Below are 25,554 nucleotides of genomic sequence, written 5' to 3' on the forward strand. Positions count from 1 at the left end.
AGAAGTTGGCGGCGGCGGCGGCGGCCGTGGGGAGCTTGGAGCTGCGCGGCCGCGGGGCGCAGGTGAGCGACGGGACGGGACGAGGCCGGGCCGGTGGGGAGGGCACGGGGAGAGCCGCCCCCCCCGATAGCGGTCCATCCCCGGGGGATGACCCGCCGCCGAGCCCGGGCGGCGTTGCGTCTCGCCCCTCACTCCGCGCTGAGCGGTGTCTCCGTGCCGCAGGTGGGCCCCGCCGCCCCGTCACCCTCCAGGAGCAGGTGAGCCACTGACTAACGCACATTGTGCTCTCGGCGACTCCACTGTGCGTGTGACAGCGGCTAACCTGCTCCTCGGACATCGCTGTGCGGCCGCCTCACGTCGCCTCGCCCTCATGACGCCTCTCGCCCCGAGCGGGACACGAGGCGCGGCGACACACCGAGGAACTCCCACCCGTCCGTCTGTCTGTCCGTCCGTCCGCCTGCTGGCTTGCCTTCGCCCCGGGAGCGAGAGAGGTGGGATGCTGGTAGGGCACAGCCGCACGGCGCTGGCGGCAGCGGGCCGAGGAGGGACGGATGCCCTCTTTCCGGCCCAGTTTGTCTCCGAAGTTGATCAATGTGAACGGATGCCGTACCAAGTTAAAGGGATGCTTTATCCCAGCCGGTGACGTCTTGATACCCAGTCAGTGACTAACTGAACTGCTACTGCCAAGGGTGTGTTAATAGAAGAAACCATGCCTGGTATTGCCCTGGATGAGTCACCTTTAAAGAGAGACTCTGTAATCTGTTAAATGAGAAGCAGCAACGAGCTTTGCTTTCCTTCTTTGCTGTTTGCTTCCCATCCCACCCCGCACCTTTGCTCGCTCTTTTCTGCTCCCGCCCTTGGGGGCTGCCTGTCCCTCTGTCACCGTGGCGTCACACGGCTGAGGAGCACAGGACAGGGGCTGCTCCCCGGGCAGCACGGCTGTCGCTGGGAGTGGAGGAAGTGACGAGGCAAATTGCTGCTCGAGCAAAGTTCTCTCTTTCGATTTTGAACCCATAAAAAAGCCGGATGGTTGGAAAGTGTCCTGTTAGGGTATAGCGAGGCTTCAGCTCCTGCTTAAACTAATTGCAAGCAGACGGTGCCCTCTGAGGTTTCCAGAAGGGCCTGGGTAGTCTCTGTCGTGTCTGCATTGCTCACATGTAATCCTGGGCTGCTGCAGCAATGCTGTCAGTAAGCACTTAACCATACAGAAAGGCAGCACAACATCCTTCTTGCAGACCAAGTCTCCCACACGGAAGTGCTGCCTGTCCCCATCTCCCCTGCTTGTATTCCTTTGACGCTTCTCCTGCCACGTCCCAGAGGAGCTATCTGCTCATCAGGAAGGAAAATCGGTGCTTTGCATGCCTTGTGCAGGGCGGGCGAGCCAAGGTTGCTTCAGCACACCAGAAAGCTGCCTGAATTTACCAAAGCTGCTTTCACACTTGTTCTGTAGCCCGGTGCCTCGCTGCTGGGGATCCCACTGGCAGAAACGGCTCTGCAGGTCACTCTGACAAGGTTGGTCCTGCTTCCCATCAGGCAGCACTTGGTATGAAAACTTCTGACTTCCCTCTACCTCCAAGACCATCCTGTTCAGCTCCAGTAAGCAAAGGCAGGGGATTGAATGAAGTTTGTTTGTTTCCTTTTTTTTGTGTGTGTGTGTGTGCTTCCCTCCAGTAAGTGGGGGAAACGTATCACTGAATTCCTGTTTTTAACATTCTTTTGGCATGATTCAAACTAACCTACTGTGCTGTCACCTGAAGTCATCAATAAACGGTGCAAAACCAGCGTCTGGATGCTCATTACTCTAACTCAGGGCTTGGCAGATTGTGGAGCAGGTCCTTAAGGTGGCCTTCGGTAAGAGGAAGCTGTGCCTGCTCAGGCGTGGCTGATGCGTGCTGCATGCTGAGTGCCTCCCATCTCTCATTTTGCCTCTGGAGCAAGAGAAGGTGGACTTCAAAAGGACGGTGGGAGGTGTCACTGGGACCTAGATGCCCCTCAAGCCCGCCCCCCCCACCCCCATAGTAATGCCTTCACCCCTGCCCTAGCCCAGGAGCCCTTTCTAAATACAAAACTTGTGCAGCTGGGGCTGCTCCAATGAGCGCTCCTGAGCGATGAGAAAATACAGTAGGGCTAAGATTGCCCCTTCATTTAAGTATTCAGTTTTTTCAGTAGCTGATAACCAGATTTGTAAGGTGATACTTAGCCTGGTAACCAGAGTATCCAGGAACTCAAAGCTTTAACGCTTGCTGAGAATGGATGCTGTAAGATTCTGGGAAGAGGCAGAGGCGTGCCTTACAGGGGGGCTGCTGAAAGTTGGGCCTCTGCGTTGACTCTCTGTGCACCTCAAAGATGTTATTCTTCTATTTTAATGCATTGCAGAGGGAGCAGGTGGAACCTGTCATGCACCGTGCTGGGGAAAGCGTATCATGTTCTGTCAATAACGTGCCAGTGGCAAATCCTAAAGCTGTGAGCGAGCCTCACCAAGAAGCAAGTGGGCCTGTCAGGAATAGAAGTAGAAGGAGTACATAAATTGTTTAAGAGTAAGAGGAAGTCAGTCAGTAAGCAGGGACTTATATAATACATCTTAAAAAAAAATTTCTGCTGGCAGGAGGTTCCGTTGGGAAAGAAAGTTGCTCATCCATAAACGAGAAAATCTCCCGACCTCCTCTAGTGCTTTATGATTTTTTTTTCCAGCACAAGGTAGAATGTCCTCTGTCTTCACAGAGAGACATAGAAAGGAAAACTGCAATTGTGAGAGCAGACACCACTCAGTACACAGACACAGGGACATGCACATGTGCCAGCTCAAAGCATTCTTCTCTGGCTGCAGGAGACTGCTCTTGTAGGATCTGTACACCCAGGAGCAGTAAGCAGAGCATCACTCAGAGCAAAACTAACATGCGTATTCTCCTCCAGTCATTCACACCTTTCCTTACGTAACTGGTGCTGAAGCGTGCGCTTTGATAGCTGCTTGTCAAATTCAGTGGCTGGGAGGAAACACAAATGCTTCTAGTATTTTAGATGAATTTAAAAACAAACCCTGGGGATCACATACAGACACCCAGCTGCTAGTAGGGGTGGTTCAGGTGCCTGCAGTGGCACTGCCCTTGAGAATCACAAGATGTCCTGAGTAAGAGAGGACCCACATGGATCAGAGCCATGCCCCTGGACACCTCAAATTCAAACCTGTGCCTGAGAAGCCACCCCAGCATGGTGCAACACTGCTACTCCAGACCCTGCCTAGGGAGGAGGATGGCCGGTGCAGCGAGCAGACACTGTGAGGCGGATGGGAGTGACTTTTGTCATGCAATAGAAAAAATAATAATCAGTGTTTGCCAGACACATGGCGCCCAGCACCCCAGCTGAGCAGCTTCAGAAGAGGCACGGGAGCACAAGGACACGACTCAAATTGAGCCTGTGGCTGAATTCCTCTCCCGAGCAGTGCCTTGTGCTGACAGAGCCTGCAGGTACCTCACAGCTCTCAGCAAACACAAAAAGAAGGATGCTGGCACCGTGCACTACACAAACACTCTCTGCCTCATAGTTTTTAGGTGCCGAGGAGCTGGCAGTGAGGATCATCCCACGAGCAGAAGAAAGGAGCTGGCAGTGAGGATCATCCCATGAGCAGAAGGAAGGAGTCCTTCCCACCGTCCTGCTGCGTGTGGTGCCCCAGGGCTGCGGGGATGCGGCTCCCCGCTGGCCACGGCACTGCATCCTCCAGCCCCGCTGTGTGCTGGAGCGCTGCCTCGCCCGCTTCTTCCCTCTCCAGTAGGCACTGTACGCTGGGCTTTCAGATTGTTTTTTTTTAAGGAAAAATAATTTATTTGCTTTGTTTTAATCTCATGACAATGAGTAATTCCTTCCTACCGCTCTGTAGTGGCCTAGAAAAGGACAGCATCATCTCCACTGTAGCAAGGAGGCTTCTCCCAGGGCATAAAATTTTAATTAGGAACAATCATGCAGCCTTGAAATGGGAATTGCAAGCAGCGAAAAGTCAAATCATCAATAAAATATTCAATGGCAGAAATGTATTATTGACACAGCCTTTAGAGCAGATAAAAGCGGAAAGGCAGAGCGCTGCAGCGGGCATCCGTTAAATAACGCGTGCGGCCTTAAGTGGAGGCCGGTGGCACTGGGGTGGGACAAGCCACAGCCAGACCAGGGACCAAGAAGGTGCCACGGCACATCACCACATCCCCGCCGTGCAGAGCCCCTCGTGCCGGGATGAATTTAGGTCACTGCTGCTGAGCCACACAGCAGGGACAGGGGGTGGGGGTCCAGGGTGGAACTCGTCCATCAGTCATTTGTTACCTTGAGAAACGCCACTGCCTCTGCGGCTGCCAGGTGATGGGCTGTGGGAAAAACAGCAAGAAATCTGCAACATGGCACGTTTCTGGGGGCTGCAGGAACGTGCGTGCAGCAGTGGCTGCAACGCAGGAGTTAGCACGTGGGCGCAGCGCTCTCCCCAGGGATACCCAAAACTGCAGAAAGTCATCTCTAGAAAAATAAAAGACCACCAACCCGAGCACAGCTAAGTGGTAGTGCGGGATGAAAATGAGAGATTCCACTGCCATTGAATTATTGTTCTGTGGCTTTTTTTCTCCCCACTTGGCTGTGGGAAGTGCCCTCAGCGCTGAACCTTTTCTCTTTATTTTGCACAAAGCAAAACCACAAATGGGGCCCAAAATTGAAAGATGCCACTTGTTAAACTCACAGATATCAGTGTTTCAGGGCGCACTGAGGAATTCAGCTCACATCTCAATATCTCGGGGATATTTCAGGGACAACTTGAGGCCAACTACCTGAGCACTGGCTGCCCAGTGGGGTGAACAGTCCCTTGGCTGCATCCAAGGCAAGCAGTTTTCCTGAATCTGGGGTTTGGAGTTTTCCCCCAGGTGGTACTGAAATGCTCTTTACAACCTCTAACACACCCTGATTCCCTTCTTGGAGTCTCATTTTAAAAGCAAGAGTCCATAAAACAAGAGCAAAAAGTTCAAGAAGCAAGCAATCAGCACTCACGCCGCAGGGAACCAACTTCTTCACACAGTTGCACGAAGCAAACGTATTGTTAAATACATTTTTCCCAACATACATTTCCAATTCCAGTGATTCATGGGAAAAAAAAAAAAAAAAGAGAAGAAAATCTTGGTTCCAAAAAGACAAGTCTGAAACTGCATCTCCCTGCTGTCCTTCGGTAGTAACTAGAGACTCCGCTCTTAGTGGTCTCCAAATGAAGCAAACTCTAATCCTTAAATATCACTCAACCAAACTGCTGGACAGCAGCAGGCACTTGCTGCGTTGCCCTTGACAGCTCTCTCTCCAGCGTTAATATTTCATTTGCCCACAATTGCCCCTCACCATGTGAAGGGGAAAATCCCGCAGGACACCAGTGCCTGCCGTCTCACAGCCACTGTGGTGGCATGGGTGTACCAGGCACCTCCGAAATGGGCTGTGCACCTCCAAAACAGGCTGTGAGTGAGCACATCCAAAGGGTCAGAGAACAGCAGCCTTTGCTCAGCTCCTGGCTTTCCTCAGGGAGATGCTGGTGGGGAGAGAGCAGGCATTACTGCTTGTGCCCAGCCAGGCATGATGCTGAGATGGATGGGGGGGGCTGAGAAATCAACCAGAGGTTTCCCCCTTACCTGCTCATATTTGCAGCCAAGTGCCATCTCCTTCTCTTCCTGTCCTAAAATGCTCCGTGCTGCTGCTGTGCATTATTAAAAAGCTGCCATGTTTCATCCCAGGGACGGCTGCCTTCTCAGTGGAGATGAGCTTCATCCACTGTTTGTAAAGCACTTTGCAATATAAGGGGGGGAGAAAAAAGAGAAAAGAAAGAAAAAAAGAAGAGCAGCATGTGCATAAGAAGCATTTGGTCATGAAATACTTACAGCTTTAAATCCCTGTGAGACATTGTGCAGAGCAAAGAGGCCTTCACAGGACACACGTAGCACTCGCCGTGCCCAGGGACCTCGGCACATACCTGGAGTGGGGACAGCCCCATGACAGCAGCATGCACACGCTCACTTTGCACAAATCCTTTCCAAAAGATTTATTTAAAATTGAAACCAGACAATGCCATAGTATGCAGGATACATTCATACATGGAAAGTGTGTTTTACAGAGAACACAGCATCCAAGTCACATTTTTTGCATACAGCAGAGCAGACATGTAGAAAACAAAGAGGCCAGGGCTCCGGGACTGCCTGTACAAACTGTCCCCTCCCCAGCCACAATTAAAATACAACATGACCTGTGGTGACAGATGAACAGAAACAGTGGAACTACTGGCCATCAAGTAAAAAAACACACAACCAAATCCCAAAAAACAGACAAACAAAACAGAACATTCAGTGAAATGTCACCAAAAGTGTTTCTGCCCTGCATGCTCCAGCCACAGGCACTCAGGGAAGGGCTCATCCTGCTGGCATGTTGTTGATTTAAAAACAAATTTAAAAACCAAGTGGGCTTCAGAAAAACCAGTCTCCAGTTGTGTTCCCTCGAAGCCTGGTTGTCCTCTCCAGGTTGTTCCCCCCAGGGAGCAGCTGCTTGTTTCTTACTCACCTCAGCACCATGGGAACAGAGGTTCTACCGTAGGTCTTATCATAAAAAAGGGGGCCAGAAAGTTGCATAAAAAAGCTGCTTGTGTGCCTCATGGCTGTTTTTAAAACCTCCAACTCATCTGCTAGTCCTGGTGCATCTCCGTGCTCTTGAGACAGCCACCGCAAAGCAGGCACACCACCCTTGTGGGTATGGCAAGGATGGACACATGGGCAGGACAGTTGTATCCAGGGCATTCCTCTGCTGCCTTGACACAGGACTGTGGGGTTTTGGGAGAGCCCATCAGGAGCAGCTGGCGGGGGCCAAACCCAAGGAGGGCAGCACTGCTGACAGGAAGATCCACACTGCACTTGCGCATGAGGATGCCAGGGTGTTGGCAGTCACCGGCACTCAATCACTCAGAGGTCCACTTGCTGGCTGTCAGGGTGACTTGAGAGCATTGGATGTGGGTGAGCAAGACAAGTGAGTCTTCTCCTCACTACTAGCACAGATCATCGTATCCCCACTTGCCAGCACAAGCTTCTCCTTGCAGCAAGGTGCTGTAAAACCTGCTATTTTCCCCATGAAGCCTCCTTCACCTGAGTGAGCCTTGTGTGCAGCCCAAAGCGGGAGATGTTACCAGCCATCCCAACAAGGCTTTGCTCTGCTGGCCAAGGGAGTGAGGACCTCTCAGAACACGTGGCAGGTCTTCTCAGAAGGCCACATGGCACACGGGCACTGCCATTTTGTGTTAAATATAGAAAGCACTTTAAAAAAATAGAGTTCATTTCATCCACAGAGGAATAGAGTTGTTTTGTTTGGTCGGCCGTTGTTTTATCCTACAGTCTGTAAAAATACTCTGTCTGGCCATCCACATCCATTCGCGTTATAAAGCAGTAAAAAATGTAATATATATATAGGGAATATGGTTTTATTTATACACCTACACTTACAAGGCAACCAATTGTCCACTGGCTGGGCCCTTCTACCTCCAGATGCTCTGCCTGGTTGATATGACTGCAAGACAGACAAAAATAAACTAAGTGACCCCATCGCAGTGGGTGAGCATTCACAAAGAGAAAAACAGCACAGAAGATGTGACGTAGGCAAGCACCACGCATCTGCAGCACAAAACCCAGCCCTGGACTTGGGCGATGCAGACAGACACACAGACATTGTGGTCAGGATCCAATGAGATGGGGATGGACAGAGGCAGCGAGCGGCCTTAAAAGCAGCTGAGAGGAAAAGAGGCCGAAGGGCTGCAGATGGCCCCAAACAACACTGGAGACTGCTTTGGATGCCACACCAATGGCCTCACTCCCTCCAGCGCTCCCTCACAGCGGAGCGGAGGCCACAGGGGATGGCAGGGTATGAGCGCAGCTCTCCTAATGGCATCTATAAATAGCTCCGGCCTCCCACTTCCAGCACACGCTCACTTGCTCACTCTCCGCGGCCCCGTTTTGCGCAGCAAAACCCTCTCCCCTTCCTGCAGGCCCTCCCTGGCGCACGGGGACCTGCTGGGACATACGCACCCTCAGTGTTCAGGCTGGGCACCAGGGGCTCTGGCAGGGTCCGGGGATGGCCGAGGAGCTGCTGGGTGCTGGCACAGGGTGGCGAGTCGGCACCGGTGGGAGGAAACCCTACGGGGACAGGAAAAACACCTGGATCAGGCAGGGTGCCGTGCCAGAGTGCCCAGGACTCCATCCTCTCCGGGTGCAGACCTTCCTTTGGAGAAGAGGCTGGATCCCCTTTTCCCCTACTCACACACTGAGGTCTCTTCCCCATCCCTACACAGGGCTGCCATTCCTGAGGCAGCCTACAGAGGAAAGGCCACCAGCCCTTTCCCAAGGTCTATGCCACACACAGCCACAAATCCCGCTACAAGCAGTCCCGATGCGGAGGAGGAAGGAGCCAGGCCAACAAGGAGTGGTTTGGGGGCACAGGGCAGGCCATGGCCGAGGCGGCATGCTGACCTCCGTTTCGCCGGCAGGCTGGCAGCTCCCGTGGGCTCAGCTCCGGCTGGGCGTCCTCCTCAGACCTGGCCTGCCCAACGGTCACCGTGGCTCCCGTCTGCTGAATAAACTGCTGCAAATTACACTGCCTCAGCTCCTTATTTAACTCCTCCAGCTCTTGGTTCTGGGCCTGCAAAACACAGCAGGGACAGGGTAAGCCGCACTCTCCCCATGCTGCTCTGCTCCTCTTCCTGAGGCCTCAGCCTTGCTCCCCAGTTCTGAGAATGACAGGGACCCTACAGAGGGGAAACCCACATGGGTAAAGCCATCAGGGGCCATGCCACTGCCCATGGGGACCTTGGCCAGCCAGGCCAACAACATCCACGTGGTGCTGAGCAGCCTGCTGCAAGCAGCCCCCCCAGAATAGCTCTGGAGCCTGCCATGCCATGCCTCTTTAGCAGCATCTGTTGTGATAGGACAAGGGGAAATGGTTTCAAACTAAAAGAGGGGAGATTTAGATTGGATAGAAGGAAACACTTTTTTACATAAAGGCACTGGCACAGGTTGCCCAGAGAGGTGGTGGATACCCTGTTCCTGGAGATATTCAAGGTCAGGCTGGATGGGGCTCTGAGCACCTGATCTAGTGTAGATGTCCCTGCTCATTGCAGGGAAGTTGGATTAGATGACCTCCAAAGGTCCCTTCACAACTCAAATGATTCTGTGATTCTATCATTCTACATCTTGCGGGATGCACCCCTGGGCTGCATCCTGCATGGGGATGCTTGGGCAACAAGGACAAGGAAAGCATTTTGGGGACACGTCCACATCTCTGCAAGAGGGTGTGAGCAGCGACATAGTGGTGGCAGGAGATGGCAGTCACCAGCCACCCCAAGATGAGTCCTTTGAAGCATTGTGGCCCTGAGGAAATACCACAGGGGAAGCTTTTTGTATTGCTCCGCTGAAAGGGCCCCAATGAGACGTGGTCAGGTGTCACAGAGTGCCTGAATCCCAGTGGGCTGGGGATGGGTGAGCCACAGCTTTCACTGGCTTCAGCCCAGCACCACTGGCACTGCCACTCCAAACTGGGAGTTAAGCCTGAAGCATCACCAAAATCCTCATGCTCAGACACCCTGCTCCTTTTTCCAGGCACAGACATAAAGACAACGCCACTGGTGAGGAGACCAACCACCAGCCTCTGCCCTTTGCCTGGCTGCACCAACCCCATACAGTAACTGCTTGAGGACTGCTTGCTCTAGCCCTATCTCATACACAGCACTGCGCTCCTTACTTCAAGACAATGGGAGCCACACAGCAACCCAAAGCTTGCACAGTGAGCGGATGGGTACAAGCACTCTGGGAGCAGTGTCCAGGGGACACTGGTCACTGCTACAGAGGCAACAACCTCATGTTTATCCTCCAGGATGCAGCTCTCCTGCCACTTCCCTTTTGAGTGGAGGGTCTTGATACCATTAAACAGGTACCAAGACGGATGCAGTGCTGGATGATGGAGCTGTGCCTGTTTCTTCCTAGATACAGACCCCCTCCATCTCCCTCTGGAGATTCATCACCCCATAGGGCAGGGCAGCCCAACTGTACCTACCTGCAGGCTCCTTTCAGCTTCCTCCAGGGCCTTCTCCACGCTGGCCAGGTTGCTTTCCAGCTGTGTTCCCTGCTTGACCTTGGCCTCCAGATCCCTTTTCATTTTGACAGCCATGTCCTCCAGGTCTGTGGGGCTCGGCACAGGGATCTCCTTGCCCCTCTTGGCCCTCTCGGCCATCTCCCACTGGATCTCCTTCTGCAGGGCCTCAGTGCGAGCGCTTAGCTCATAGATCCTCTGTGTGTACTCCTCCAGGCTGGCCCGCAGGCTCCTCACCCGCTCTTGCCTCTCCCGCTCACACTCCTTCTCCAGTCGCAGCTCACTCTGCCAAAACTCCTCCTCGCCCAGCTCCGTATCATTTCTCCGCACCAGGTGCTCCAAGTAGAGGATCTCATCCTCCTGGCTGGAGGCCCGGCCATGCTCCCAGAGCCGCAGGTCTGTCTCCAGTGTGTCCCCATGGGCCTCCAAGGAGTGCAGCTGCTCCTGCTGCCGCAGCACTGTCTTAAACAGCTCCTCCTTGGAGAGCTGGCCAGCCCCACTGTCCTTCAAGTCCATCCCCTCCCAGGCATGCTGCCTCCAGCGGCCCTTTGCATACGGGTCGACAGAGCCCATGGGGCCCAAGTTGAAGGTCATTGATTTCCTCGGCTCCCGGGGCCGAGGTGCATCCGTGCTCAGGGCCCGGGGTTTGATGGGCAGGCTGGCCCGGATGAACGTCCTCTCAGGAGCCTGGGGAGCACCCTCTGAGGATGGTCGCTCAGCCACGCTGGGGCCTGTCCGCCTCAGGATGAACTGCACGTCGTTGGCATACTGCCCGCACTTGGCCAGTGACTCCAAGGGGCACTCGAGCGGAAGGAGCTGCCTCTCCTTCTCCCGGAGCTTCTGCACCAAGACATAGCGGCCCGTCTGACCTGCAGGCAGAACACAAGCACATCACGCAGGGAAAGCCACAGCCCATGGTGACATCCCTGCTGCCCCTCGGCTGAGCCCTGTCACCAGGAGGTCCTCTCTTCCCAGAAAGCACCCAGAGATGCCTCCACCTGCAAAGGCTGGTTTTGCTCTGGAAACCAAATTGAGGAAAAATACTGGGGGGGCAGATGGACTACATGACCCTGGCAGTCTTTTCCAATCTTAATGATTCTAATCTTAATGAATGGCAGCCCCGCCTGTGGCAGGGGGGTTGGAACTTGATGATCCTTGAGACCCCTTCCAACCCAAGCCGTTCTATGATAATACAGTGCCAGGAAAGCGAGGTGCACCCTAAAACCCACACATGCTTTCCTCCCTTTCCCTTCCAAACCTTGAGAAGGGTCAGTGCTCCCCATTGTAAGGCTTGGTCTGCCCATCAAGGATCAGCTTCCTCCTGGCTGCAGGTAGGACAGCATCCTGCAGGAGGTGGGAACGAGTGGAAACCTTGCCTGCAATCTCAGTGTGTTTCCACGTGGAAGGATGAGGACCACATGACCCCAGAGATGCCCAAGAGCATGAGCAGCTCTTGGCAGAGGGGACAGCACGACATCCCTCCATTAACGGGGCCCTGCGCTGCCCCTCTCCACAGAATGGGCTTCTCTATTTGCAAAGCTTGGTGCCTCTGCAATGGCACTTCTGCAAAGGAACTAGCTAAGGACATCAACCAGCATTGCCTTGTTGTTTCTGGAAGAAAACATGCCCTCAAGAGCGAAGGTGGAGGAGACAGCACTGGGCTGTTTTTTTAAGAAGGTGGGCAAGAAGAAGGTCTTTGATTTGCAGGGTTAGATCTGTCCCTGAAGGATAGCAACTCTGTTCAAAGCCTGCAGGCTAACAGGATCAGAGCACTTTGAAACTGAGCCACTAGAAGGCAGGATTGACCACAGCGAGAATGTGGCAAGCGCCAGCATCCAGGCACCCTGGCCACACCGCTCACATCTATCCAAAGTAGCTATTTATTTTGGCTATCTCCCCGGAAAGCCTCTGAGGTGGAGGGGGAGACATAAACCCACAGCAGTGCCAAATGGAGGTCAAGGAGCCTAGTGTGATCCTGGGAGCTGAGCTGGCTCTGGATTAGTCTGCTGCTCACCTATGGCCCGTGCCAGGGCGATGACCACCTCCTGGCAGGTGGTTTGCTCCGAGACGCCGCAGACGACCCTCTGGATCCCATCTACCCAGACCTTCAGCTCCATCCCCGTGGCTGCCGGGCCTCAGGCACCCTGGGGCATCGCAGGACGGGGTCCCTGCAGGAGAGAAGACACGAGAGCTCAGGCTCCTGTACACATGGGGTTTTGTTGTTATTGTTAACAATACTGACGTTCACCTGCTGAAAGCAAAACAACCCATCAACCTACCTTCCCCAAAGCCCCATGCACAGCTCAGGTCTGGGCAGCAGGACTGAGTCTTCCCTGGGTGAGAAGCAGCGGGGTTTGTCCCTGCGCATAGTGCAGCCTTTTAATGGATTTGATAGATTCCCACTGCCATTTTTCCAACAATTTGGCAATGTGGCACTGGGGAGTTTCCAAACAATATCTAAAAGGCAGAGGAACCTCCCACCGCCCTCCCACCCACGCTCTCCAGCTGCACAAAGGGAAGTTGAGAGAAGGTGCAGACAGAGCACATTGCAATCTATTTAACTTCATCTCCAGTTATCTGAGGGAGATTAAGAAATGAGAAAAAAAAGCACCTCTTGGTATGCAAAAATCTGTGCAAAGCCAGGTTGGGATGAGGAAGCACACAAGAAATGCTGTCTTACTGAAAATGTGTCTTCAGTTATGCCATTAGGATGTCATTACACTGACAATCACAAATTAACAGCAGCAAGACTGCGTTTAGCAGTGCTAAATGGGGAGCTTGGCTGCCTCTTTTGACACAACACCCACCTGGTGCTGACACCTGTTATCATGGGCACAGGCAGCTCCTGCATCTTCCAGCAGCTGAAGAACTGCAGATCCTAAAGGATCACTTGTTGGGCATGGTGCTGATGGGCTGATGGCTGGCCTAGATGATCCTACAGGTCTTTTCCAACCTCAATGATTCTATGACTAAATAGAATCCACATAAAGAACTCGAAGTTTACACTTGTTTTAAACACTCTTGAAATGACTTTGTTCCCCCCTAAGGGTTTTTTGTAGATCCTTGAAGCATCAGGCTTGAGGACATCAGGCAGAGGAAGGTGTACATGTAATTTCCATGTGCTCTATCCAAATGATCCCAAGCTGCTTTCCAAACCTAACCCAGCTCATCAGTCCCTCAGCTCCCATTCCCAAGGTTTGTGAACACACCGTGATGGCTGCCAGTTTGGAGAAGGAGAAGATGCCAGCACATAGGAGAAAGCTTTAACTTGGGTTAAAAAAGCCTTTTTTTTTTTTGCACACCTGAGAAATCAAAGCAAGGGCTGAAGGGCTCCCACTTTCAGCAACAGAAGATTGTAGCTGTGACACAGTAAAGGCCAGGAGAAAGTCGGTTTCACGATGCTATTCTCAATGGGAGATCTGAGGGTGCCAGGATAGAACAACTTACTGAAGAACAAGCCCAAAAGCCAAATCCACACCCCAGGGAACACTCAGCTGATCCAACACAAACCTCTCCACCTGCCACGGCAGAGTAATCAATCCCTAATTTTCAGATTTTACTCGCGGTGTTTTGGGACTCGCTGCAAAATGAGCTGGCCCCGTTCACATTGCTGATAGCCACAGAACAGGCATGAGAGCAGAGCAGTCACTGGGCCACAGACACCTCCCTGCTGAGCTCACCTATGTTTGACTTGGCGGTGCCAACAGGGAAACCGGCAGTGACAAAGGACCTTGGGCACCAGCATACAGTGGGTCTCCTGAGCACCGTGTTTGCCAGGTGGAGCTCAGCCTGGTTTCGGGCAGGGTTTTGCCGTGCTGTGTGCTCCGTGCTGGCTGAGAGCGGCCAGCTAATCCAGCACCCACCCCCGCCACCGAACAAAGTTCGGCCACGCTGCTGAGCTTGGGCACCACCCTAAAACACACCACAAGGTCACCACCGTGCTGGGGGACAGCACACCAATGCCAGTGTGGGGTGGTGGTACGTCCTGGAAAGCCACGCACTGACCATGAGTGCCAAACTGCCCGTGGAGCCAGGCTTCTCTCCAGTAAGGTTCATCCTGGGGCAGAGCCCCAGCACAGGCCAGGAGTGGCCAGTTTGAAAATAAATAAGCGAAACCAGCCAGCTGAGGATTGTATCATGAGAAAAGAAGCAGACTCACCTTTCCTCACCCAAAATGCCAGCAGCTGCTGAGGCGAGGGGTCACAAACAGTGCTGGATCCAGTTTTGGGACACCCAGGGGTGCCGCAGGGGTAGAAGCACCTGTTTGGGTGCAAACCGAGCTCTGGCCCCGCCTCAGCTGAGTGCCTCCAGCAATCATTTACCAGTATTTGGCCCATGGCACTAAAAAGCAGGGAGCGGCGTGACGTGGCCTTCTGCCTTTTGTGGAGTAGTTTCGGCTTCAAACTGACCAAGGTGGTGGGAAAGCGACCCTTTGGATTTCCCACAGTGGTAATTCAGAGAGCAGGTTATAGCTAAGGAGAATGCAAAGCTCATCCTTGGATCCGGGACAGCAACTCCTCATCTCTTCCTGAACACACTCGCTCTTTGTTAGCTCCACATCCTTCCCTGCTTCTCCAAACCCTATTTATGAGCATCCCAGCGTCCTGCAGCCCAGACCAGCCCCTTGACCTCCACACTCCTCCAGAATGCTCTCTCCAGACTTGGAAAGAACCCAGAGGCAGAGGGTTTGTTTTCACCAGGGGTAGGACTCACCCAACGTTATCTGCTCTTCCATGGCAGCATTATCCTTGCTGCTATAAAAGCTTCCGTGGCCCAGCCTGACCTGACAGCTTCCCACCCTCTAAATTTGAAGGTGAGGAACAGCTTTTCTTTTGGTCCCTTTGATCACAAACCAAAGTGCAGAGAAGTGCCCCAAAACAGCGCAAAGATGTGAGCGGGTGGCCGTGGTGCCAGCACAGAGATGCGTGATAGCGCTCCCAAAAGCTGCTCTCATTTTTATTTATTTCCCCCTACCCCCACTATGGATTTCTAAATAACTTTTATTGGAAGCAGATTAACAAAGTGACTAATTTTCTGCTCCCTTCCCATGTGCTTGGTCCTAAATTGATGGTATGGATGATTCATACAACTTCTTCAACAAATTTCCTAACTGGGAGTTGGAATTTCAAATGCTGACAAGAAAAAAAAATTAAATAATGTAACACTCCCAGATCTTACAGCTTTATTTTTTGCTGCATCTCAGTCTAAGTTGGAAAAAACCAAGCTCAGAAAACGTTCAGTCTTAATTTGAACAAAGCTTCACCCTCACATGGATTGAGGCTGCTTTTAAAGCTTGGGCTTTGAAGTCAACTTCAGATTATCAGAGAATCATTAAGGTTGGAAAAGACCTCCAAGATCACCGAGTCCAACCCCCAGCCCACCCCCACCATGCCTACTAACCATGTTCCTCAGTCCCACAGCTCCACAGCTCCTGAACATCTCCAGGGACAGTGACTCACTATCTCCCTGGGCAGCCTGTGCCAGTGCATCACCACTCTTTCAGAAAAGTTATTTTTCCTAATATCCAACCTGAACCTCCCCTGGCACAACTAAAGGCCATTCCCTCTTGTCCTATTGGATTACCTCAATTAAAAGAGAAAGCAATTGGTCCTCCTCCTAATCGAGGTATTTTGTGATGTGGATTGAACCCATCTCAGCAGCAGATGGAATGGACAGATTTCACAAGGACTGCCCCTGTTCTACCAGACTCCTGGGGACAGCCACAGCTCCTCGCATCGGTGAGGAGGGAAGGACCAGGAGAGGATCCAGCACAGAGCATCTAAGGGCACGCTACCCTGTGCCATCAAGATCTGGACCCCAAATAGGCAGTGCTAAACAGAGCACAGAAAACAGCATCACCTTTGAATGCAGTAGCAGGCGTGTTTGCTAACAGAACTTCTCTTTGGGGGTCAGGTTTTTTGTTTGCTTTTCTGACTGTCGAGCTGAAATACCGGCAGTACGGAGAAGCCCTGCTAGCAAGTTGTGCCAGGGCGAGTGCATAGCCAGGCTTTGAAATCTGTGTTTGCACCACAGGAGTGCCTCTGGATCCAAATTCAAACACGCACAAGTAGTTTTCAGCCTGTAATTAAGGCTGTCGTGCTTGATAAACACGGACGAAATCCTCCTGGGCTTCTCTTCTCTTGTTAACCCCAACAGCAGCCCCGTGCCCAGCTCCTGCCCACAAGGCTGGCAGGGTTTCGCCTGGTTGGCAGTTTCACCTGCTGAGCATCGCAGGATGCATGGATGGTGGAGTGCTTCTGGGGACAGGCTGTGCCACAAAGCAACCCCTCATAAAGGGTCTGCAGACAGGCAGAGATGTCCTCAGCTTCCCGGGTGAGCAGGGAAGTGGGGCTGGCCAGGAGAAAGGGGAGAAAACAAGGAAAAGCCAGAAATGCTGCCAGGAATTATGCCAGACTTCAACATCCTGCACCACTGCTGGGAGCTTCCAGGGGACCAGGAGTCCGAAGAGGAGATTTCAGAGGCCCAGGTGTTGTGGATGGGGCAGGACACCCTGCTGGGACCATGTCCAAGAGGTTTTAGGGTGATCCTGGCTGGGGACAAAGCCCTGCCCCAGGAGACTGGGATGGGAGGAAACGTGCAGAGCTGGGAAAGGCAGGCACGTAGGAAGCAACCCACACGTGTGATCCCACACCACGGGAAACTATTCAAGCAGCAGGAGAAGAAGGAAAAAAAACACACAAGTAAACAGCAAGTGGCGACAGGAGCAGCCACGTGCTGCCATCCTGCATGTCTGAGTGCTGGCAGTGACTCACCAACCGTGATCAGCTGCTGCAGTGACACATCCAGTAGCTATGTAACACTTCCCAGGTCCCTCCCTGCCCAAGGTACCAGCCCAGCTCCTGAACACTGAAGGGAAGAGATCGTACTTGCCCATGTGCAAATCCACTGTGAGCTGCTGGGGCAGAAACACCTGCTTGAGTGCTGCCACCACTTGCTAAAACCCTCCTGAAGAACTGAAGCCTCCTGTTACCTAGGTGCAGAAAGGACCAGGCAGCAGGGAAAGCGCAGTGGCTTACAAGCCAGAGTAGGAGGAGGTCTACAGAGAACCAAAGCCTCATGATGGTGCCCATCCTGCAGCCCAAGCTCAAAGGGATGGGAAAGGTGGTGGCCTGGGCTTCCCTCCAGGCCACTGACAGCTTTGTCCTGCCTCAGGTCCTTCTTTTGGAGAAGCACCATCAGCTCTTGATATGGTGTCACACGGATGGCACAGCTCTTCTGGGCCTTTCTTGCCACATCCATCACAGGCCAAATGATAGAGCCATGGTGGTGGACACGGTTCAGTGCTAACTGCAGTTCTTTGTCTGGTCAGCAGGTCCCACATCAGGGAGAGAACATCAGCCAGGGCCCTGAACGAGATGTCTGGCCCTGCTGAAAGGTGGAAGTGAGCAGCACTGGAGAAGGACAAACAGAAGGAAAAGGCACTGCGCAACAGACCCTGGTAACACTCCTGCTGCCACAGAGAACATGAAGCAAAGCCCTGCCCTAGCTCTGCGACTCCATGAGCTGCTGATGGAGGTCACAGGAGCTCAAGGAGGGACAAACAGGTCCTACCAGAGCATTCGTTGTGTCACTGATGATGGCAGCCTGGAGGCAGCTTCCATCCTGTCCTTCCTTTGTCATCCTGCGGTCGCAGTGTCCCCTGTGTACCAAAACTGCAAGCAATGCATTATGCAAAGCACCCACACTGCTCCAGGAGAAACCCCAGACACAGCCCAGCTCTGTTGTGCTCCCATAGCAGGTGGCTTTTGCTGTGCAAAAAGCAGAACCAGCACTCAGCTTCTGTACAAGTTACGGTCACATTTCCAGAGCTTTTTGCATGCAAAGGAGCTTGAAGAGCCACGACTGGGAAGACTCAATCATTTGGCACTTGTAGCATTCATGAGCCAAAACATCACTTGAGACCAAAGCCACAGACCCAGCACCACACAAGTGTCCCGGAATCCCAAATCAGACCTGTGCCAGCACTAGGATCTTGCAGAAGGCACACTTACAGAAAGCCACAGACACCATCCTGCCCGCCTCAAGCAAGCAACCTTCCATTAGGAACAAAACAGAGGCTCTGGGATGTTCTGCTCCACTTCCATCCTCCAAATTACAGGGAGCTGCAAGCCCATGCCAGCAAACCTGGGGCATACCCGCAAGACCAGGGGCTGCTCACACTCCTCGTGATGGGGAAATGTCCTCGGGGTCGCATCCTTGGGCTGGGATTTGGGTGAGGGAGGCTCAAGCCCTGGCAGGCTGATTATGTGCCCAAAACCATCCCAGCTCCACCTTTGTGGCCTTGAAGCTTTGAAACCCACCCAAAGGCTTTGCAAACAGCATCCAGGAGAAGCTCAGGAATTTCTAGGGGAAAAAAAACAACAAGCCAAGACCAGCATCCAAGCAGCCATCTCTTACGGAGTTCACCGAGGCAGGAGGTGACAGGGGCACCTGGGCTGGGTCCCGTGGTGTCCTCTGCTCAGGCAGGCAGGGGAATTAATGGCTAACCACATCCTGCCGTGATGCCAGCAGAGCGGTGTTGCAATGTCAACAATCACAGGCAATGATAACACTGCAAACATGTCACGTACCTCACCAGAGCCCCACTGACGAGCAAAGCACAGACCATGGCACCAACTGAAAATTCATAAATTAAAACTTAAAGAGACAAACAAACAGAGGAAAAAAAAAAAAACAAGGCAATTGCTGCAAACCCTGAACTCTGGCCAGATGGATGCACAACGGATGAGCGTGTGCATGCACACAGACTGGAAGAAGGACTGTCCTTAATGTACCATATTTCTCCCAAGCAGCACTAATGGTAGCTATTTGGGGGGGAGGAGAGTAAGGCTGGCTATTAAAGTCAGCCATAAAGATTAAGGCTTCCGAGGGAAACATGAGCAGCACCTGCTATTGCTGTAATCATTATGATCAACCTCAGACACGAGTGAAGAGCGACTACATGAAAGCAGCCAAGAGTGAATCCATGGCAGTTTTTTTTCCCAAGGGAGTAAAGCAAAATTATCAGAGGCATCTACATTAGAGGAGAGAGGAAAGGCTCTTGCACATAAGACAGATCTTGTGCTTCCACGCTCTTCTTTAGTTGCGCAATGAGCCTGCCAAGATGCTCAGCCCTCTGGAGGAGAGGCTGGGAAAGCACTTAGGTGTCCAGCTCCCAGCACAGGACAGGTCTGGCACCTTTGGGATCCAGGCTGGCGCAGTTCAGCTTGGATGACTGGACTTTGACTCCTTTCAGGGCTGCACTCCCCCAAAAGCTTTGACTTTTAATACAAAAACCTAGTGCTTGCTTTCCAGCTGTGAAGAGCAATGCTCATCCTGCAGATGCTGCCCATCCAACTGACCACCTCCTACCAATACTGCCCACTAAACCACGTCCTTAAGTACCACATCAGCCTTTTCTTGAACACCTCCAGGGATGGTGACTCCACCACTTCCCTGGGCACCCTGTTCCAGTGCCCCATCACTTTTTGAGGAGAAATTCTTCCTAATATCCAACTTGAACCTCTCATCTTCCTTAGGAGGAGGATTCTGGGGAGCACTCAGTACAGCTGGTACATGCCAAGCCCTGAGGGCTATCAGACAACTCAACTGCAGCATGCATCTGCCAGGAACTTCAGCCTCTCCATCGTGCTTGCTTCCCACAGCAGGTGAGATGAGGAGCACGATGTAACTCATGAATACTCCCCTGTTATTACATGCAGACCATTCCTCAAGACGGAAAACAGCTTCTATTTATCATGACATGGGATGCAGGAGGAATGCTGCGAATCTGGAGACACAGGAGCCTGCTTTGGTCTTGGAAATACTCAGACATACCTCAACTACCTGCTTGCCACAGGCTATTGTGGGGAATGGGGGAAAACAGTCTCAATAAAAACTTTTAAGGGGATATTATTGCTGCTCCCTTTCAACTACTTCTGCTGCTGCTTTCTGGAAATAGCTGTATGATTTAAAAGTCCTTATTAGGCAACAGAGCTCTGATGGGCAATAGACCACTTCTACTGTCTGCTCCAAACATTTTGCCTTGTTAACTCCACAAAAATGGACTACTTCTCCGTGTGGGTGGTGCATCCATCCTGTGACCCAGCGTCCTACATTGTTTGAAGTGACCGCGTGTGCAAAATGAAGAGAGGAAGGAGATAACCGAGCAAGCACTCTGACAGCACGTCTGGACAGCATTAGGGAGAGGCAGCCATGGTGGAGACATCCATCAAGGGCACTTGCTGTTTTGTCAGAGAAACCAGAGATTTTGAGAGCAGCATCACCAAAATCCTGGAGTTACAGCTTTGGTTTTTCTCTAAAAATGTGGCTGTGGTCCTGCACAGAGATAAGGAGGAGATGCAGCTGGACCAGCTGCAAGGCCACCACTCACAGACACCTGCGGATCTCTGCATCTCACCTCAAAGAAACGGAGAATTTCATTTCCATAGAGTTATAGGAAAGTTCAGGCTGGTCACATAGCCCAACAAGCACACAAAGCAGCCAGATGACCCCAAAACATCGCTCTCTTCTCCCTCCCCAGCCTGCTTCCCAGCCTCCAACAAAGGAGCTGCCAGCAGCGATCCTCTCGTTGCTCCAACTCCCTTTACAGGGGAGAAGGCAATTAAATTGCCAAATGAAAAAAACAGAGATAACCTTCCAGATTATTTTCCATTTCCAGAGTAACTCACAGTTTCCTGCCCTCTTCAGAGGGCAGCCACACACCAAGGACGCGCTGCAGGGCCTCGGGAGGGAGCGCTGAGGATGCGCTAATGAATATGCAGGTGCACGCTGCCACAGATGTTTATTTATAACTTTGTAGGATTAAAAAGGCCTTTAATGACCATTTGTGGAGAGCTGAAATTACTCCTTTCTTTCTCTCTCCCTCACAGACACTGAGTCAAACAAACAAGAGGCCCAGAATGAATCCAGGTTGAAACCTTTGATAAGACACTTGTGTATTTTAGAAGTCTGCTTTCACAGCACCTCACATGTGATTAATTAGACAAAGGTGCCATCAGTCCCAATCTGAACCCACCCGGAGATAACAAGCTCTTTAGAGCATTAAAATAGAGGCACATCTTCACAGGCAACTCTGTCCCTTATCTGGCACAAAAACACACAGGGCTATCTGCAAAACTACATGTGCATTTTGGTTAACAGCTCTGCAAAAGTAAATGTTGGCAAGGGCCTGGGCACAGAGCAGGGAGCCATCCGTCAGGAGGTACAAATCACTCCCTTTCAACATGACAGTGTTGTAAAGTCAAATGGAGGCAGCGAGGATTAAGGCTGCTGGGCCCATTTTAATGTCCTGAACAGCGAGCTGCAACAAAAATCTTGAGTTTTCAGAAGTGTCTGGATGTTCAAGCTACATGCAGTTCAGGCTCTGCTCAGGTTGCTTCTGGAAGCTGAGCCTTTTGAACCTTTTGCCCTAACTTCTGTATGCTCTCAGGTCATTAAAAACCTAAACACTGAGGTCTGAACAGTGTGTTCCAGGAGAAAACTTAGCTGCTGGGTGGAACTAACACATCCCAGTTTTCTGCAGGTCTCATAGAATCACAGAACATCCCAAGCTGGAAGGGACCCACAAGGATCATCGAGTCCAATCCCTGGCTCCACACAGGACCACCCAAAATCCCAACCCTATGTCTGAGAGCACTGTCCAAACACTCCCTGAACTCTGTCAGCTTGGAGCCATGCCTGCCACCCTCCGGGGAAGAACCTTTTCCTAACACCCAGCCTGAGCCCCCTCGATGCAGCTCCATGCCGTTCCCTTGGGAATGTACCAAGAGGTACAAGGTCACCTTCTTGTCCACCCCAGCCTTCACACCACAAACATATGGGGCTCTTCACAGAAAAAACTGCTGCCAATCTCCAAACACTGGCAGAACTTGGAAAAAAATCAACAAGAGAAAACAGCAACCACAAAGCCTCCAAAACCACCTTGTCTTTATTCCTATTTAGAAATACCTCTGGTGTTCATCCAAATCCCGCACACCACCAGAAGCCTCGGGCAAGCATCCAGAGGCAGCGATGAGCTCCCCAACACATGCTGTCACCTGCTGGGGAAACGATTCCTGGCAGGAACCACTAAACCAGCCATGACCCTTTAAGTGCCCTTCCAGGGCCTTCCTCCACCCAGCAGCCAGGTAGCTACGTGATAGGGGAATCCAATCCTTAAGTGCTATTGCGAGTGCCAAGGCACCAAAGACACCTGACCCGCACCGACTTGTGAACTGTTCCCAGAGCCCTTCCTGTCCACATCCCTCCCAGTCACAGGAAGCACCTTAGGGCCACGGGGAGGTTTGGGGATGAGGCTCTTAACACCAAGAGCTCCGGCAGCTTCTATGCTTCAGTGAAGATAAAGAAGCAGCAGAGGAAACCATCCCAAATTCAGGCAGCGCTCGCTTGCTCCAGCATTTCCAGCTCAGGGCTGACCCACCCATGTCTTCAGGTAAGAGGTTTTTTTTTTTTTTTTTTGAAGCAACAAGTTATTCTAGATGACTAGCCCGGGGCGGCTGGAAGCACCCCAGCCCTCAAGAAAGTGCTGACTCCAACCAACAACAAGCAAGATAATCAGCTGCTTTTAGAAGCTCATGAGCTTGGCACCCGAAAAATGGAAGGACATGAAATTGTTAGCAGTCATTTACAATAACAGGGTTTTCTTTAAAACCCTGCATGTAGACACACTTATGCCTTAATTTGACTGCGCAGGTTTACAAGGGCATAAACAAGTCAGAACAGATAGAGGAACATCCCTTAAAAAGATGCTTTAAAAAAAAAAAAAAAAAACCACGCAAAGAGCTAATACTGAAGGCATCCCTCACACCTTTAAACCCCAGCACAGAACAACGCATCCTTGAGCAGGCTTCCTTCTAGCTCACCGTGCATGCAGACGTGGCACTGAGGGACGTGGTCAGCGGGCACGGTGGGGATGGGTTGGTGGTTGGACTTGGTGATCTTGAAGGTCTTTTCCAACCTGAATGATTCTGTGATTCTATGCTGAGTGATGCCGTGCATACGACCCAAGCCTGCACGCGGTCCCAAAGCATCATTACCCCTACATGCAGCAGGACAGGATACTTGGATCACCTCCCACAGCAGAGAGGAGGAAGAGGACAGGGTAACAGGATGAAAGCCTGGACGAGGTGAGTTAGTGGGGCCTCTGGCAGACGTTCTGGCAGCATTTCTCTGCAGCATGGTACAAGGGTGAAGGCGGCCACAACACCAGTCTCCACTGTACAGGTAGAAGGCACGTTCTATCAGGGCTGAGCAGTTCCCACCCAATCCTGTTCTTCATCCAGTCCCCAAAACACTTCAACACAGAAGCTCCTGCAAGCAGTAACCCTGGTATCTTCAGTAATTACACCACTACCTCTTTTGGTCAAGTTACCTCTCAAAGAGCAGCAAACGAAGCACCCTCAGATGATTCACTCCAGCCACTTTTGCTAGCCCCAACCTGCTGCCAAAAGGCTTGGGCAAGGCTGGCAAGTTCCCCAGCACGTTCACTTGGGCCTGCAGGTATCCAAAGCAACCAAGCACAGCTGTTACTTGCTTCTCTCCTCAAACAGAAGAAATAATGATAAAAATTGGATTTGAACGCCCTGGCCAGGAGTCATGGGTTTTGGAGCACAGCCCGCTCCATCCCAGCCCTTCATCCTCGCTTTGGGGGGAAGATGCTTCTCTGACTCAGCCCTCAGCATCCCCCAGGATGCTTTTATGAGAAAATTGCAAAAAGGCTTTAAGCAGATTTACGCTTGTGGAAATTTCTCACTCACCGTGTTTCCTATTTCGGGGGCACAGGGTAGCAGCAGGGAGATACACCAAAGGGGTCAGGCGCAACGCTGGGGCTCTCCCAGCAGATAACGGTGCCAGGGAGGTGGGGGGATTCCTGGCATTCCAACCAGCACCAGTGGGACGAGCTTCCCTGTGCTGCAAGGAGCCGGCAGCCCCCCTCTCCACAACACCAGATAAGCAGGGCAAGAAGTGCTTGGGGATGCTTTGCACTCAGCCACTCCTGATAAAAGGCACACCACCTCTCTCCATGCTAAAAAAAGCTGCAGTTTTTGTCACACGAGGAGCATGACCCTGCACTGCTACACTCAAAGCGGGAGAGTTGGAGGGTGCCTTTGTCACTGCCACATTTGCAGGGCCGGCTGCCTGCCCAGCGAGCCTGCGGGGCCCTGAGCATCCCCTAGAGCCTGACCTGGCTCAGTGTGAGCAGCAGCCAAATCTCCCTCCCTCCTCTTCGCACCCCTTCTGCAAAGCCACTCAGTGACTCGGACTTGGGTCCCATCCATGAGAAATCCCAGCAAATGATGCCATCGCGATGCACCTGCTCTGCTCCAGTGGTGCCGGCCCTGAGCTCCCCCCGGGGTTTTTTAGTGTTCAATGCAAAGTGTCGTGACAGGGCAGAGTCGGTTTGCCAGCCCGCAGCGTGCTCCAAGTGAAGTTACAAAACAACCTGCTGAATGCCACTGGAGTTCACGGAAGGCATCAGAAGTATGCGGCAAGGAGCCCAGAGCTTATCTAGCCCCGTGCCTGAGGAATGTAACCCCTCTCCACGCCCTGCTGGGGGATCTGGAGCCATCTCTGCCTTTCCTTCCGTTAGAGGAGAGGGAGATGCACGCACTGCTTCTCTTGGTGGATGCACCGACACCCCAGACGTGCACAGCCGACACCTCGAAGCCACGGCGGCTGCTTTACCCGATGCTGTTCCTCCGCAGTGCCGCTTCTCGGAGCGGGGTTTTGGCGTGTTGTGCTGGTGGCAGAGGGGCTGCGGACACCAGGCACACCCCGACACTCCTGTCCCCGAGCTCCAGCTGCTCAGCACACGCTGCCCCAACGAGCACATCGCTGCGCGGGCAGCACGGGTCCCCAGCTCCTTCCCAGACACCGGTTTCCACGGCCCCAGCAGCAGATCGCGGCCTCCCTGCCTCCCTGCGCTGCGAGGCTGACCTCGCCGAGCGCTTATTTCACTCCACAGCCTCAAAATAATGGGATTAGAGCCTCCCCGAGCCAGCCCCTTCAAGCTGAAAAATCAACCAAAATAGCCGCAGTTGCTCTGGAAACTGCTCCCAACTTATTTCGGGGCAGACCTCGGCCGGCACCACCTGCTCCGCTGGGCCGGGGAGGCAGCGGGGAAACAGCGGGGCCCCGCTTCCCAGCTCCATCCCCCGGTACCGCAAACCCCACGGGGCTGCCGGCGGCTCCGGCACGGCCGTAGCTGCAGCAACAGCAGGGCCCCGCTGCCCTCACCCGGGGCTCGGCCGGCTGCGGATACGGGGCCACGGGGCCGCGCCGCCGCCCGGTGCTGCAGGGCGGTCAGCGGCTCCCCGGGAGCTCCCCGGCCGCAGTGGAAGGGAACGACCCCAACGCGCACTCACCTGCCACCGCCACCGCTCCTCCCGCGGCCCCGCTCCGCAGCGCAGA

General features: G+C 52.8%; 1 protein-coding gene and 1 long non-coding RNA gene across 6 annotated transcripts; one reads left to right on the forward strand and one right to left on the reverse strand.

The window, feature by feature from the left end:
• LOC110401464 lies at window positions 1–1,782 on the forward strand. The gene is made up of 2 exons (XR_002440395.1): window positions 1–62; window positions 223–1,782. It is a non-coding gene; the product is annotated as an uncharacterized LOC110401464 (long non-coding RNA).
• On the reverse strand, window positions 3,924–25,554 carry LOC110401463 (ras association domain-containing protein 8-like). 5 transcript variants are annotated; one of them, XR_002440394.1, is made up of 9 exons: window positions 25,509–25,554; window positions 12,137–12,290; window positions 10,087–10,991; window positions 8,508–8,676; window positions 8,067–8,174; window positions 7,488–7,551; window positions 5,886–5,977; window positions 5,640–5,792; window positions 3,924–5,539 (listed from the first exon to the last, which is right to left on the reverse strand). XR_002440394.1 is itself a non-coding variant. In XM_021402604.1 (7 exons), exons 3-7 carry the CDS (start codon window positions 12,237–12,239, stop codon window positions 7,520–7,522), a joined length of 1,317 nt encoding a protein of 438 aa, XP_021258279.1. In that variant the 5' UTR covers window positions 12,240–12,290; window positions 12,930–13,091; window positions 14,282–15,486; the 3' UTR covers window positions 6,022–7,519. The 5 variants fall into 5 exon arrangements, 3 of the variants coding, with proteins under 3 accessions (XP_021258279.1, XP_021258276.1, XP_021258278.1); XR_002440393.1 differs by lacking the exon at window positions 5,886–5,977; XM_021402604.1 differs by lacking the exons at window positions 3,924–5,539; window positions 5,640–5,792; window positions 5,886–5,977; window positions 25,509–25,554 and adding exons at window positions 12,930–13,091; window positions 14,282–15,486 and having other exon boundaries at window positions 6,022–7,551.

Source organism: Numida meleagris, chromosome 6, assembly GCF_002078875.1.
Source record: "Numida meleagris isolate 19003 breed g44 Domestic line chromosome 6, NumMel1.0, whole genome shotgun sequence".
Classification (NCBI taxonomy): domain Eukaryota; kingdom Metazoa; phylum Chordata; class Aves; order Galliformes; family Numididae; genus Numida; species Numida meleagris.